Consider the following 16,333-nt stretch of genomic DNA (forward strand, 5'->3'; position numbering starts at 1 on the left):
ATTGAATTGGCCAATGCCAAATACTTGAGTAACACTTTGTAGGGATATGAAATGGAATGATCCCATAGGTTCAGTAGTTGGTAAAGCTGAAGACAGACTTTGGTTTTGGTAAAATACTGGCAAAGTGCAATCAGTCTACAAAGTAGATTGCTTACAAATCACTTGTGCGGCCAGTTCCAGAGTACTGCTCCAATGTTTAGAACCTGTACCAGATAGGGCTAAATGGATGTTTAACACACAGAAAGAAGAGCAGCACGAATCATCACAGGTTTGTTAAATCTGTGCAAATTTCACAAAGATACATAAGGAATGAAACAGACTAAGATAGACATGCACTACATGAGAAAGTCTTGAAAATTTCAAGAACCGGTTATAAATTATGACTGTAGGAATATATTATCCTCTATGTATCCCTCACATACAGATTGTGAAGATAAGATTTGCACACACACACACACACACACACACACACATATTCAAACAATCATTCTTCCCACATTCCAGACAAACTAAACAGGAAGGAACCCTTGTAACTGGTACAATTGGACATACCCTCTGCCATACACCTTACAGTGGTTTACAGAGTACATACCGGGTGATCAAAAAGTCAGTATAAATTTGAAAACTTAATAAACCACGGAATAATGTAGACAGAGGTAAAAACTGACGAAAATTAGAACAAAAAAACAAAGTTCACAAAATGTCCGACACATGGCGCTGGACAGCAAATCAGTGACTGCGCATGACAATCTTGTATAAAAGGAGCTGTAATGAGAGAGAATCAGATGCACCAGCAGTCGCAGTATGTTGACGTTACCTGATAAGGCGCTTTTAGTGAAGCTGTATTGTCAGAATGGGGAATGTGCTAGTTCAGCGTTACGATCCTATGACATGGGAAGGGGATTCGGACAGGTAAAGGTCCGTTGACAAATGCAGCTGTGGCAAGAATGATTTCGAAGTTCGAAGCCAGGGGTTGTTTAGACGACAGACCCCGTAGTGGCCGACCGAGCCCAAGGCGTAATGCTGCTGAGACAGTTCAGGAAGAAATGGAAACTGTAGCGGGTTTGTCTATGCACGGGGAAGTCATCGCTCGTGCACTCTCATCGCACCGGCATTCCATACACTACTGTTTGGTTGGCACTGAGGCGTACCCTCCGACGCTATCCGTACAAAATCCACTGGCATCATGAACTGTTACCTGGCGATTTAGTGAAGCGGAGGGCATTTGCCGTGTGGGCGTTTCAAAAGATGGCAGAAGATGACGATTGGTTGAGTTACGTGTTGTGGACCGACGAAGCTCATTTCACGCTCCGAGGGTCTGTCAACGCCCACAACTGCAGAATTTGGGCTACCGAAAATCCTAGAACTGTCGAAACTCCATTGCACGACGGGAAAGTCACGGTACCACATCTACCGTTATCGGGCCTTTATTCTTCGGGGAAATGCGTGATTCGTTAAAATTAAAAATTGTGCACCTGCCGAGTTTTGAATCCTGCACTTCCTGCATGCGAAGCTGTTGTGCTATCCAAATACACCATGCAACAGGACTATGTAGTCTAACTTTTTTGAATACGTGTCACGAAATTCCAATTTTTTTCGTTTCGTCTATTACTCGTAAATGAGAGCTCACAAGGATGAATGGCTGCAGTGTACGATATATTGGATCTTAACCTACCTCACCATACAGATAGTTTCAAAACGTGAGTCATACCGTTGACGACTTCTCCTAAGTTATACTGACGTGCAATATGAAACTAATTTGTCATTATGGAATAAATAACGGTAATGTAATCAGTAGAAAATTGCTACATAGTCGTGCTCCCAAACGTGGGTGGACGGCATCCTCTTAACCATAAGGGAATGAATACTGGTAATTTATAAGAAAACCAACGGCAAAACGTTAATCTAATGCTCGTGAGTTTAGCCTCTTAACCAACTTCTGTTTAAGGCCACTCACAAGAATGTAATCCAAGTAGAAATGACATGAAAACCAATATGAAGTTATCAAACACCCAAGAAAACATTTGTCGAGCTTTAATACAAAAAAATACTATACAGTAGTTTACCAATTCTTTCAAATAGCTAAGATTTCAGAAATACGCATGCACTCGCTAACTTGCTATTTGTTTCGATTCTCTCGTCACTCAAAATCGGTCACAAATTATCAACGAGCGCAAAATTTCTTTAAGTCTTACTATCTAGATTCCCCAAACTCTTTCCAAAAAGGGAATGCTCTATAGGAATATTTCTCCGTGTTCCTACTTAACTAGGCAGCTGTACAAGAACTGCGGTCCACGACTGGCGAATAAAACATTACTCCACAAACATTCAGCATTTTATTTTTCATTTTGGTAAAAATCACAAGTTACCCTAAACGATTTTTATTAGTCCACAGACTATTTCACAATGCACGGATTTATAATCACATTTCTTACACTGATTAACATCGTATTTTGCTTCTATGTTGGTAGAGCTTGTAGGAACGCATAACTGCTTTGACAGGCAATAAATTTCAGTGTTAAGGTTTGGGGGATATGCATACTTTCAGTCACTTGCGAGGAGAATTAGATGTTTGCTTCAACCTGCTGAGATGTCACCAGAGTGTGATTATCCACATTAAATTATTTTAAACTCAGATGATGCAATCAAGCATTTTGCAAGTATTTTTACTATGGTAGTTGGATTGTTGTTCATCGGTGAAACTGTAGTAACAAATACACTGACACGTGCTGGCGTTATGTTGAGTTTGACAAACTGGGTCACTCCGTAGTTAATACATTTGTGATAAAAGTTCTTACCGTGATCAGATCCACGTAAGCAAGGAGATATAAAAGCTGTCACCAAACAGTACTGACTTGAGGGAAAAAATACTTCGACACTTGCACAATACAACTATGTACCCATTTTCCGACAATTTTCACCATAAATGATCTGAATGATCCTAATGAATGTCACAAATCACCTTCACAGCAAGGATGGTTGAGAGATCTGTTGATAATCTAATTCCATTTTACGTAGCAGAGTTCGGCGAAATCCACTAACCGTGGAGAGTCACTGTTCGAAATTCAGCTGAAGGCTACATTTTACGAGTACTGTTAATCGTAGTTGACTTAACATGGGCATCCATTATAATGTTAGGAAATGACAGTTCAGTCCATGCACAGTTTGTGACGTACATGCAAATGCCCTTAAGTTTAGATTCCGTCAACTCAAGCCAAGTTCCTGTTAAAATTGGTAAAAACCGGTAGCATCCAGCTGACTCTTCGCGCCGGCGCAGTACGATCAATTTAATCTTTTCGTTGCGTGCCACAAAAACAATATCCCGGTAACAGACACGAGAATACTGTATTCTTAAGCTGAACGCGCACTGCGTAGGTAACACGTAACAGAACCTTTCACTCGAGCTGCATTATTAATCCACTAGCTTAAGTTTCCTACCACAAACCGCACTTTTGACACATTTGTTGTGTTCTCTACTGCCGCAACGCCTCTGCTAAGCGACAACCCACTGTAGAAGTGGATAAGCACTACTTAAGAACATTACAAAGCATCTATACCACAATGTTGCTAGCGTAGTGTAAGTGGGTGGATATAACCTTTAATTTCAACTGTCAAGATTGCACTTTTTTTGGGAAATGTCCGGGGAACCTAGACGGTTACAGCGATAAATGAAATTATTTTGACTGCTAAAATGACACAAACATGCAGTTAACTGGCACTAGCAAAACCGTCAATAATTAGTTTCGTTTTAAGCTGAATGAAGAGTTCAAAAGGTACATGTTCAATACAAACGTTAAACTGAGGCAAGTCCGATTAATTTGTTAAGGCACTGCAAAGTGGAAATCTTGGATTCAAAAGTCTTACCACTCAAAACAGTGAGGTTGTGAGAATTATTATGAAAAGTACTGCATCTGTAAGTTCCAGAGTGAAATGCACGTGCATGCATTACATTAAGGTGAAAGAAAATCCTTCCATTTGCTTCTTTTTTGTACATAGTGTAATTCTTGTCCGAATCGATGATGACTTTCACACCATTGACCGTAGATACATGGTCAAATTTGATAGTGTAGCCATCTTTTTGCCATTTTATTGCATCAAATACTGAAGCTTCACACACTATCGTGAATGGGCAGCCTTCAAAGACGTGATGATTACCCTGATATTTAACTGGTGGGTAGCCTGAATAAAACATTAACAAACTGTAACTGCAAACAGTTACACGAATATAAAATGTTCATTATCAGGACTTTATATCGAAAGCACGATTCTTAGTAAATCGCAGGTTTACAGTAATTTATCAAACAATTTCATACTTGAAAATACCACAAACATAACTGCATTCACAAAGCCTTACGATTTTGCAATCCAAAACCGATTACTTACACAAACAGTTGCATCTCTCTGGTGAAAAGGGCTCCCCATGTTTTAGTAATAGGGAAACGTTATCGAAAAAACTGCAGCCTTGTTTGTATTATATACACAATGAAATTTTCATTTAAATCAGGATTTTCATACGAACATTAGACCAATAATTATCACAAAAAAATATTCAAAATAGCACAGTTTTAATGTGAAAACCAAATCGGAAACTTAGCACTACTCTGAACCATGAGAATCAAATTACCATCTAAATTTAATCACAATTCCTTCACGGTCTTTAATTCGGGAACTGACACCACGCATTCAACGACAGAAGACCATACTGTGTGTTCTGAAACGTCTCTTAGTGTTCGGTGTCAGTCTATTAGAAACTGAATTGAACACTGAATTAATCATACAAAAGGGAATTGGGACAGACGCCTGTATCTCTGCATATCAGACTAAGGCATCCAAATGAAGCAGGCAACTAACACATGCCACAAACGAAAAAGTATATTCAAATTTAAAAATCTTTACCATTATAAGTGTTTACCTCAGATTACAAACCCTACGTGTAACAGTTTAGCATTGATATTTTCATAACTCCCACTGTGTCTAACAAACTTCAGGAGCTACATTCTAACGACACCAGACAGTGAAATCTGTATGTGTCAAGAATAGGCTACTTTCTTGGCACCGACACCCAAATGGTAGCTAATCAATCCACTGCAGAGAAAGTTGTCATAGTGGCTGATCCTATCATTAAAAAGGTAAGTTCTCGACGGAGTTTGCGCTTAACATTAGGGTGATAGAAGGAAGAGACGAGAAGGGAATTCTCTGCCATATTATGGTAATGAGAACTGACTCACGTAACACTTAAAAATAACCTTCAAATCGAGGACGACTACGCGTAGAGACTGCTCCTCACAGCAGAGCTGTCACAGTCTACTTTTAACACTGTACTATCACCACATACAATTAAAACATTTAAAAACACATTTATTAATATTAACCCATTACACTTAAAAGAGTATCAAAAGACTTACCTGCTGCTCTTGTAGACACTATATTGGATACAAAAATTAACAGAAGGCTTAGGAAACTGTACCTAAGTATACAGTTCCTGTACTTTAACGTTAATATCATGATAATATTGCTATAGCTAACTCCAACGTGACTACACTTCACAAACCCAGCCCACAACAATTTTACACTCTACCGCAAGATGGCGTTGAGAGACACTAACTATCTAATCGGGCACAGAGTACAAGGCAAAAATAGACCAAAACCAGAGATTTTATAACACAGCAATACTGTCAAAGATATCGCATACAGTATCAAAGACGCCACACGGCCTCAGTAGTTTATTGTTTGGAAGGGTTATAGTTATTAGTAAAGTTCTTGAGTTGTTAGATGTTGTGAAAGATGAGTTTATCTGTTAACGGATACACAAATGGAACTGTGGACATGTGAACGGATACATAATTTTTTTTTTTTTTGCATTGTACAGTCGTTGTATTCGGTGAACGCAAAACGAATATGTGGAATGGTTCACTTCTTTAGAATTGTGATGTAGGTAGCTCCAGCGGATGTCTACACAAGGTCAATGTATTGTACTCCAGAGTTTGAGATTGTTGACCAACAGAAATTTAAGTGAGCATTTAGATTTTCGTGGTGAAGCAGCGAGGCTCGAGATATACTCAAGTTATGTACGTCGAACGTTATGAGATGTGTAGTTACATTAAAACTGAATCATGGAAATATACAGGAAGGGATATGAGTGTAAGTATTGGGACAGCTTTTTAACAGTAGCGTCGTTAACGATCTACAGGCTTATTATTATCATCGCTCTATGGGCAGTGTTACACTTTTTTTTAACTTTTGCTATAAAATATGGCAAGTAGATGGTGTGGTAACATGTATAAAGTCTATCTTAAAAAGTATTTGTTGCAGTACATGCAAATAAATTAATAATTGTTAGTCTCATGTAGGCTATGGAGACACATTGAAATGGTTTTGCCACAAGTACCAAATAAATAAATGATTCACCCCTTAATTTCTGATATTCAGAACTATGGCCGTTTTGCTTAGCAAATTAAAAGTGCTAAAATTTATGCTTCCTGATAACAAGACCTACAGTGAATGAATCCAAGGATAAGAATGAAATACACGAGGCTTATATTTCTGCAAGTGATAGTATAACATTGTTACAATAGATTTCTACTGCACAAAGCAAAGTGATTGACAACTTAGTGTGGAAAGGGGGAATATTGTCAGTTTGCAGCAGCAGCAGAACAGTTCCATACAGATAACATTCATACGTACCCCACTAACATGTAATATTGAGTTCTCTTTGCAGGCTCATAATAGTCTTACTGTTTTCCTGTGGAGTTTCGCATATTCTCTAAAAGAAACATATCAATAGAGCAACAAAGCATATAGTTACAGGCCACAGTTGTCATTCAGGTAGAAGAGTGACATGATAACTGTGTACAGGACAGAAAGAGCGACCAAACACGTGCGTTTATTAGTTGAAACTTTCTGACAGATTAAAACTGTGTGCTGGATCGAGACTCGGACTCGGGACCTTTGCCTTTCACGGGCAAGTGCTCTACCAACTGAGCTACCCAAGCTCGACTCATGATCCGTCCTCACAGCTTTATTTCTGTCAGTACCTCGTCTCCTACCTTCCAAACTTCACAGAAGTTCTTTTGCAATTGCAGAACTAGCACTCCTGGAAGAAAGGATATTGCAGAGACATGGCTCAGCCACGACCTATGGGATGTTCCCAGAATGAGATTTTCACTCTGCAGCGGAGTGTGCACTGATATGAAACTTCATGACAGATTAAAACTGTGTGTCGCAATATTCTTTCTTCCACGAGTGCTAGTTCTGCAAGGTTCGCAGAAGAGCTTCTGTGAAGTTAGGAAGGTAGGAGACTAGGTACTGGCATAATTGAAGCTGTGAGGATGAGTCATGCTTGGGTAGCTCAGTTGGTAGAGCACTTGCCCGCGAAAGGCAAAGGTCCTGAGTTCGAGTCTTGGTCCGGCACACAGTTTTAATCTGTCAGGAAGTTTCATATCAGCGCATACTCCTCTGCAGAGTGGAAATCTCATTCCGCTTATTAGTTGTTGCTAAGGCAGCTGCCCTGTAAGTAAACAGATGTGAATGGCTTTGTATTCTGACTCTGTTCTAATATTTTCTTTTTAAGTTTGTTTATAAATGCAATTTTAAAGGAAACATGTAATATTATTTGAATAACTTTATTCACAGACTTTACCTCAAGCATGGGAGTGAAATGGACTGGGACTACGTTTAGTGCTATAAGAAATTCTTAATTCAAACTCATTTGCTTGGGTATGGAAGATTGCTGTAAGTTACGATTATCCAATCATTTTACTACCTCGTGCACCGGTTTGTTTGTATAAAATTTTTTTAAAAAAGTCTCCATGGTTTGAGAATTGTTAATATGCTTTTGATCTCACATTCAGATACACTGACATTAAAATAGCATGTTGAAAAACAATCTGAATATATACCAGTAGTTTGAGAAAAACAGTGGACTGATCAAAATTTCATGCAACTACATTCACCCTCGACAAACCGCTATGAAGTGCAAGCAGAAGGTACTTCCCATTGTACGAGTTAGTAGGGCTTCATCCGTTTACATTCAAATATGGAGCATGGGAAGAATAACTGTTTAAATGCCTCAGCATTCTGTAATTAGTGTAATCTTGTCTGTCTGATCCCCTTTCTTAGGGTTGTTTGCGTCTATCTAAAAGTGTATAACAGTTCAGTTTCTTCAGCGTCTCTGTTGGCACTTCCGAACAGATCAGACAAATTTGTGTATACACTCAGTGTCCCCCATTATTTGTGTTTGGTAATTGTTCCGTTTGAATTCTCAGGATAACGGAAGTGTCCGATTCCACCCGTTGGCTTTAACCTGTGATGTAAGGCTGTTGTTGTTTGACGTCACAACATCGCGGAGTTTAGTTTGTGAGGGTGGCATGTTTTTAGGTGTCGTTTGATGTTATTGGTTTGCTGTTTCTCTACGGTAAGTCATTTAATTCAATTTGTGACTTCTAAGTTTAATAGTGCGCATCTGCAGGCTGAAATGGGGAACGACATGTTGTCTGTCATTCAGTTGCTGCAACTTTTTTGGGCTTGTGACGGAGATAATGAAATGCGGTGTATATGCGATTTGGGAGTTAGTGTGTAGCGCCGGAGCTTTTTTATGGTAATTAGTCATTTTTTTGGTCTATTGTTCGTGTGTTATGATATCCAGTGCAGATTTTGTGTGTTATTCGGTCGGTGTTATTTACTGCATGTGGTTGATGTTTTAGTATTGGCACTTATGGTTGATTTATGTATCTTAGAGGGAAGTACTTGATTTCAATTTTTTTGGTATCATCAGTTGTATTTGAGCTGCGTAGGTCATGAGAAGTAACCAATTGCAATTTGTTGTCGTAGCTGTGTGTGTTTTGGTATCGTGAGCTGTTGTTGGCCTATATAGATCAAGGGAAGTGTTAAATACCAATGCGTTGTCGTAGCTGTGTGTGTGTTTTGGTATCTTGAGTTGCTGTTTACCTTTATAGGTCAAGGGAAGTGTATGATTCCAATGTGTCATATCTCTGTGTTCTGGTATCATGAGTTGCTGATGACCTATGGTCAAGGGAACTGTCAGATACCCATGTGTAGGGTTGACCGAAGCTTCCGATCCCACCCGTCGGCTTTGATCCGTGACGTAAGGCTGTTGTGGCGTTTGTGAGAGTGGCGTGTTTGTAGGTGTCGTTTTGATGCGATCGGTGATGCTCTCTGGTGGTGTGTTAGGTGATGTTTTTAGTTTAGTTTACGAGTGTGGCTTCGTGTGTGAATTTTGATAAATTGCTTTTTTATGTCTTTGGTAGGTATGGATATGACTGACAGGGTCAACAGTTTTCGGTTGTCACCTATGATGGGGAACAATGCGTTGTCTCTAATAAAATTTCTTCAAACTATTCGGATTTTTGGATGAAGTCGTGAAATGTTAAGTATGCTGTGAAGAAATGAGGCTTACTTAAAGTTCCGGCGTCTCGGACCAGGGACGGCTGTATGTGGAGATGTTGTGAGGATAACAGGTCCAGGGAAGTGTTCAATCCCAATGTGTGGCTGTGAATGTTGGTTTTGGTATTGGGAGATGTTTTTGAGCTATGTAGGTCAAGGAAAGTGTCAGATTCCAGATGATATTGTGTGGTGTTTGGGGAGCGTTGTGATGTCGGTTTTTTTCGTCGTTTTGCATGGTTTCGTATGGGGGTGGGTGTCTAAATTTGTTTATATTTAGTTTGTCCCCATCCAAAATTCCCTATTTCCCGCGCTTGTCCTGTTGGTGTCATTAGGCTTTTTGTGGAACGTGTGTATGTTTGTTTTTCGATGTATTTTCGTCCTCATAATGTGTACGTAACGACTTTATACATGCCATATTGGAATCGTGGTTTATGGTCGTTTCCGCCATATTTGTGACGTCATGAGTCAAAGCAGATGGGCGGGATCGGACACTTCCGTATTTCCCATGTGTATCATTGTAGCTTTGTGTCTTTGGTATCGTGAGCAGCTGTTGACCTATATAGATGAAGGGAAGTGTCCGATTCCAATTTTTGTTGTTTTGGGTGTTGGTTTTGTGGTATCGATAGTTGCAGTGTATAATTTTTGGGGTAGTTGGTTTTTATTTTGTGGTATCGACAATTGCGGTTGAGCTGTGTAATGGAAGGGAAGTGACCGATTCCTGTATATATTGTAAGTGTAGCGGAACTTGGGAATTTTGTGGTGTGTTTATGTCGTCATTTTGTGTGGTTTGTGATCATGGTGTGTGTCTGTATGTGTTTATATTTAGTTTGTCCCCACCCAAAAACCCCCAATTTCCCGCACTGGTCCCGTTAGTTTGATTATATTTTTGGAGAGAGAGGGGTGTGTGTGTGTGTGTGTGTGTGTGTGTGTGTGTGTGTGTTATATGTATTTTCTGTTTATTGTCGTTTATGGAATGTTGTTAATGACGTCATAGGCACCATATTGGAGACGTTGAGAATGGTCATTTCCGCCATATTGGTGACGCCATGCAGACGGGTGAAATCGTAAGCTTTTGTATTCCTGAATTATCCGAAGTATGCTGTTGGCTTTACCTACAATTGAGCCTATTTGATAATTCCATTTCATAACCCTACCTAGGTATATGCAGAAGTTGACAGATTCCAAATCTGACTCACTGTTACTGTAGTCGAGTGATATTGGTACTGTGTGTTTTTCATTTTGTGAAACGCACAGTTTTACATATTTGAACATTTAATGCAAGTTGCCAATGTTTGCACCACTTTGAAAGCTTATCATGATCTAACTGAATGTTTGTGCAGCTTTGTTCAGACAGTACTTAATTACAGATAACTGCATTGCCTATTAAAAGTCTGAGATTACTATTAATATTGTTTGCAAGGTCATTAATATACAACATGCACAAGAATGATGGCAAAACACTTCCCTGGGGCACACTCTTTTATACCTGTTGACGATGCTTCATCCACAATAACGTGCTGCTTCCTCCTCGACAAAAAATCCAAAGTCCAGTCTCAAATTGTGCTTGATACCACATATTATTCTACTTTTGTTTAAGAAGCACAGATGTGCTACTAACAAGGGAACCTCCCCATCGCACCCCCCTCAGATTTAGTTGTAATTTGGCACAGTGGATAGGCCTTGAAAAACTGAACACAGATCAGTCGAGAAAACAGGAAGAAGTTGTATGGAACTATGAAAAAAATAAGCAAAATATACAAACTGAGTACTCCATGGCAACATATGCAACATCAAGGATCATGTGGGCACAGGAGCGCCGTGGTCCCGTGGTTAGCGTGAGCAGCTGCGGAGCGAGAGGTCCTCGGTTGAAGTCTACCCTCGAGTGAAAAGTTTACTTACTTTATTTTTGCAAAGTTATGATCTGTCCGTTCGTTCATTGATGTCTCTGTTCCCTGTAATAAGTTTAGTGTCTGTGTTTCCCTGTAATAAGCTTAGTGTCTGTGTTTTGCGACCGCACCGCAAAACCGTGCAATTAGTAGACGAAAGGACGTGCCTCTCCAATGGGAACCGAAAACATTTGATCCAAGAAAACACGTCTGATGTATTCTATACGACACGTGACGGCATGTGCGTCACATGACAGCAATATGTTGTCGACCCACCTAACTTGCACACTTGGCGAATGGGTAAAAAGATTCTTCTACCTTGCCCGATTTAGGTTTTCTTGTGGATGTGATAATCACTCCCAAAAAAGTGATGAAAACATAAGAGTGTGTCACATAAACTGCAACAAATGAATGCAATAGTTTCACAGTCGCACAGTTTTCTCTGTGCTCTGTCAAAACATATATTTTTAACGTTTTCAAATTTTTCCGTGTGTAGACCGTCAAGTCTGAAGCAAATCCAAGCAAATCTGAACATGTCCTGGAATTTTGGAGAGCGGAATTGATTATGTGTGAGTGCCTGAACTCTGATAGTTTTCTGAAAATAAAAATTTAAACTTTTCACTGGAGGGAAGACTTGAACCAAGGACCTCTTGCTTCGCAGCTGCTCACGCTAACCACGGCACTCCTGTGCCGAGATCATCCTTGATGTTGCCCATGAACTATTCAGTTTGTATATTTTGCTTATTTTTTTCATAGTTCCACACAACTTCTTCTTGTTTTCTCTATTGATCTGTGTACAGTTTTTCAAGGCCTATCCACTGTGCCAAATTATAACTAAATCTGAGGCGGGGTGTGATGGGGAGGTTCCCTTGTAAGTGAAATGTTTTTGTAAATTGAGAAATATTGCATCTTTTTGACTGCCTTAATTAAAAACAACTTAAGGATGTGTGAAAATTCAGAGATGAGTTTCATATGACCATTGTTTTCAGAAACCATGCAGGTTGGCATGCAGATGGTCATTGTGTTAGAGATACCTCATTAAGTTTGAGCTCAGAGTATGTTCTAAGATTGTACAACAAAAAGGTAAAGGTATCAAACTTCAATTACTATTAATTAATACTGATACTTCTATAGCTTCACTAAAGCTTCCAGGCATATTGGTGCTTCTGATTTCTACAAGGAAAATATGGCTCAGAATTTGCATTGTAGCTATTGTAATTTGTGGCATGGTTTTGTGACTATACTATGACTGTATGATGTTGAATGATAATTATTTATTTAAAAAAAATAAAATAAAAAATCACCATACTGAGACTCATAATTTAGATGATCCTTCCAAAAATAGTATATTTTTGATGCAATGCACTTGTTGTCCCAGAGTTTCTACCTGTTTGCAAAGACGTCCAGGAAACCATTTTTTTAAAAGTCCTTCAGAATTTCCTTTGCAGCTTTGACTACTGCTTCTGATGAATGAAAATGCCTCCCACAGAGGTGTTTATTCAGATTAGGGAATAGAGAAAAGTCACACAGGCCACAATCCGGACTATTGGGAGGGTGAGGGTGATTTTCACATTGATTTTTACAAGATCTTCAATAAGAACATTTGCAGTACGCGGCTGTGCATTATCATTGTTCAGCATCCAGACTGTTTCACAGATACGTGGTCTTTTGCATCTGACATGGGCTTGCAAAGTTTTTGAAACATTCCTGTAGTTTTGTCCAGTTATTCATGTGTTTGCCGCTACAACGTGGCAATAAAATATTTCATGACTATCAAAACTTGAGATGACCATAACTTTCTGGGTAAAAACACTCACTTCTACATGTACACTCTGCAAACCACTCTGAAGTGAAGTGCATGACTGAAGGCACGTTCCATTGTACCAGTTATCAGGGTTTCTTCCTGTTCCACTGACATATGCAGCATGGGAACAATTATTGTTTGATCGCTCCATGCATGCAATAGTTATTCCAGTCTTATTTTTATGAGCCCTATGTGAGTGATATGTAGGGGCTTGTAGTATATTCTTGAAGTAATCATTTCAAGACGGTTCTTGAAACTTTATTAATAGGCTATCTCGGGATAGTTTACATCTGTCTTCAAGAGTCTTCCAGTTTGGTTCCTTCAGGAGGTCTGTGACTCTCTCCCATGGATTAACCAAACCTGTATCCATTCATGTTGCCCTTCTCTGTACATATTCAGCATCCCCCGTTAGGTCTATGTGGTACAGATCTCACACACTTGAGCAATATTCTAGAGCCGGTCACGAAAGTGTTTTGTATGCAGTCTCCTTTGTACAATGATTGCACTTCCACAGTATTCTATGAGTAAACCAAAGTGTACCACCTGCTTTACCCATGACTAAGCCTATATGATCATTCCATTTCATATCCATATAAAGTGTTACACCTAGGTATTCGTATGAGTTGGCCGATTCCAACAGTGACTCATTGATAGTATAGTCATAGGATACGATGTTTTTTTGTTTTTTGAAGTGCAAAATTTTATATTTCTGAACATTTAAAGCATGTTCTCAATCTCTGCACCACTTTAAAATCTTATTAAGAACTGACTGAATATTTATGCTGCTGCTTTCAGATAATACTTCATTCTAGATAACTGGATCATCTGCAAAAATCTTGAGTTTACTATTAATGTTGTGTGCTAGGTCATTAATATAAATGGACAGCAAGGGTCCCAACACGCTTCCCTGGGGCACACCCGAATTTACTTTTACATCTGACAATGACTCTCCATCCAAGATAACATGTTGCGTCCTCCCTGCTAAAGACTATTCAATCAAGTCACAAAAGTGCGAATTTGGTTTCACATGATCGATGTTTTCAAAATTTTTGCTGTTTGGCATTGAGGAGGTCATTCTGTTCAAGATACTCATTATGTGTGAGTTCAGAATATGTTCTGAGATTTTACAACAAATCAATGTCCAGAATACTGGACAGAAGTTCGTGGATCGCTTCTTCTACCTGTCCTATAGATGGGTTGACCTGTGCCTTTTCCCAAGAACCGGGCCCTTCCCATTATGAACTGTTCTACTGGGTACATATCTATCCAGTGGATGGTCAACCATTCATTTAAGCTTGAACTAGACTTCCTCCTGCCCTCTGTTGAAGTTCCTTGTTGAGAAATGGCACTATTGATCTTTTATCTAGTTTACTGAACCTGTATATCTTTCTGCTAGTTTTAGTTGTCCTTTGCACTTTGGTGATCATTGTTACCACAACTGTGTCATGGTCACTGGTGCCAGTTTCGATTTAGGTGTCCTCAAAGAGGTTAGGTCTATTTATTGCCATTAGATCCAGTATATTTCCATTGTGATTGGGGTTCCTAACTATATATTCTAGGTAGTTTTCAGAGGAGGTGTTTAGTAAAGTTTCAGAGGATGTCTGATCACACCCACAACTAACAGAACTGTAATTTTCTCAGTTAATTGTTGGATGATTAAAGTCTCCACCGATGGTTACAGTATGATTGGGAAACCTGCGTAATAGTGAATTGAGGTTTACTATAAAGTTTTCGGTTGTATTAGGAGACAAGTCTGGTGAGCAATAGAAGGATCCAATTATCGTTTTATGCCCACCCTTGATACTGAGTTATGCCCAAACAATCTCGCGTACAGCTTCAATTTCTATCTCGGTTGATTTGAATTTTTAGTCTGCTGCAACAAATATGCCACCTCCATTACCCATTTTCCTAGCCTTTCAATAAACACTTAAATTTTTTCCCAAAAATCTCACTGCCATCAATTTTGGGTTTCAACAGACTTTTCGTACCTAGTATTATGTGAGCACTATTTAGGATTTAATACTGGGAGGCATTTGTTTCGATTTTACACTTATACTTCTCGGTTTCCTATAGCTATTGTTACTGGATTTGATGGAGAGTTGCGTAATCTAAAAAACCTTTGTGAGCACCTCATGCACAGACAACTACCTGAGTAGGAGCCTCTGATGTGCACACCTGAGCCATTTAGAGGAACTCTAAACACTTAGGTTTCCTGGGGAGGGGGGGATATTTCCAGGTTTCATCAGCCATGTGATTACCTTTGAAAGAATCTTCAAATTCCCCTCTGACATCAACTCCAGTTGCATGCAGACCTGCAGGCAAATGTTCTTTGGTCAGGAATGAGCAGCCTTGGAAGCCACCAAGCACAGATTTATCTTATGTTTAAATTTTCAGTCACCCAACTTGTGGCTGGCACCAAAAGAAATTTTCAATATTTCAAAAAGTATTCAAATGGTTATTTGTCGATCCTCGGTCACAGTAACAGCAGTGGTGTTGATATTTTCTTCCGTAAGAGCAGTAACTGGAGCATGTGGTCCACCTTCCTTAAAAATAGTCAGGCACCTCTCTTTAAACAATGTAAACCATCTTTGAACTGTGCTTTGTGGAAGAACAGACTCTCCATTGGCCTCCTGTAATGTTCCATAGGCCACAGCTGAAGATTTGTTGAGGTGAAAGCAGAATTACAGTGTCGCATATTGTTCATCATGTATTACCTTGATTGCTGCGGAAGTAACTTGCCCTACTCTCATAAGTGGCAACTAGGTTTGTCAACTATGAAACCAATACGGGATGTTACTTCATTAAGCTAACAGAATATCATGAGTTTAAATTCTAGCCCAAGAAATTGATAGTAATAAGATTATGGTCATTTTTTTATTGAACAGACTCTGTACAAAGCAAATTTGTTGGGAATTATCCTCCCTCTTTATTTGTAAGTTAGGCTATAAGCCCCAGGTCATATAGTTGAGACATGAAATTCTCTAGGAGACAGGCGACCATAATTATATTATGAGGCCTGTTCAGAAAATTCCAAAAGTTTGCCCACAATATTGTGTTACGCTTTCCTTTTACTTATTGCGCATGGTCTCTTTCGAAATACTCTCCTCCACAATTGATACACCGCTCCCAATGCCATCCCACTTCGAAAAGCAGTCTTGGTGCACTTCTTCCTATATCGCACAAAGCACCATCTACGAATTTTATTTTGTCTTGTCTGTCATTGCAAATCTGTCCTTTCGAG

General features: G+C 39.3%; 1 protein-coding gene across 3 annotated transcripts in view; it reads right to left on the minus strand.

Moving 5' to 3' along the window:
* Positions 1–5,615, minus strand: part of LOC124797894 (basigin) — a 77,332-nt gene extending 71,717 nt beyond the window's left edge. Inside the window, exon 1 of one of the 3 annotated variants that reach the window (XM_047261008.1) lies at positions 5,406–5,615. In XM_047261008.1, the coding sequence (XP_047116964.1) occupies positions 5,406–5,505 (100 nt within the window). In that variant the 5' untranslated portion in view covers positions 5,506–5,615. Of the gene's footprint in view, positions 1–2,798; positions 3,135–3,864; positions 3,962–5,405 lie in introns of those variants that run through there. The other 2 variants (XM_047261007.1, XM_047261009.1) reach the window with 2 other exon arrangements.
* Positions 5,616–16,333: the final 10,718 nt, after the last annotated feature.

The sequence above is a fragment of the Schistocerca piceifrons genome, chromosome 5 (genome assembly GCF_021461385.2).
Source record: "Schistocerca piceifrons isolate TAMUIC-IGC-003096 chromosome 5, iqSchPice1.1, whole genome shotgun sequence".
Taxonomy (NCBI): domain Eukaryota; kingdom Metazoa; phylum Arthropoda; class Insecta; order Orthoptera; family Acrididae; genus Schistocerca; species Schistocerca piceifrons.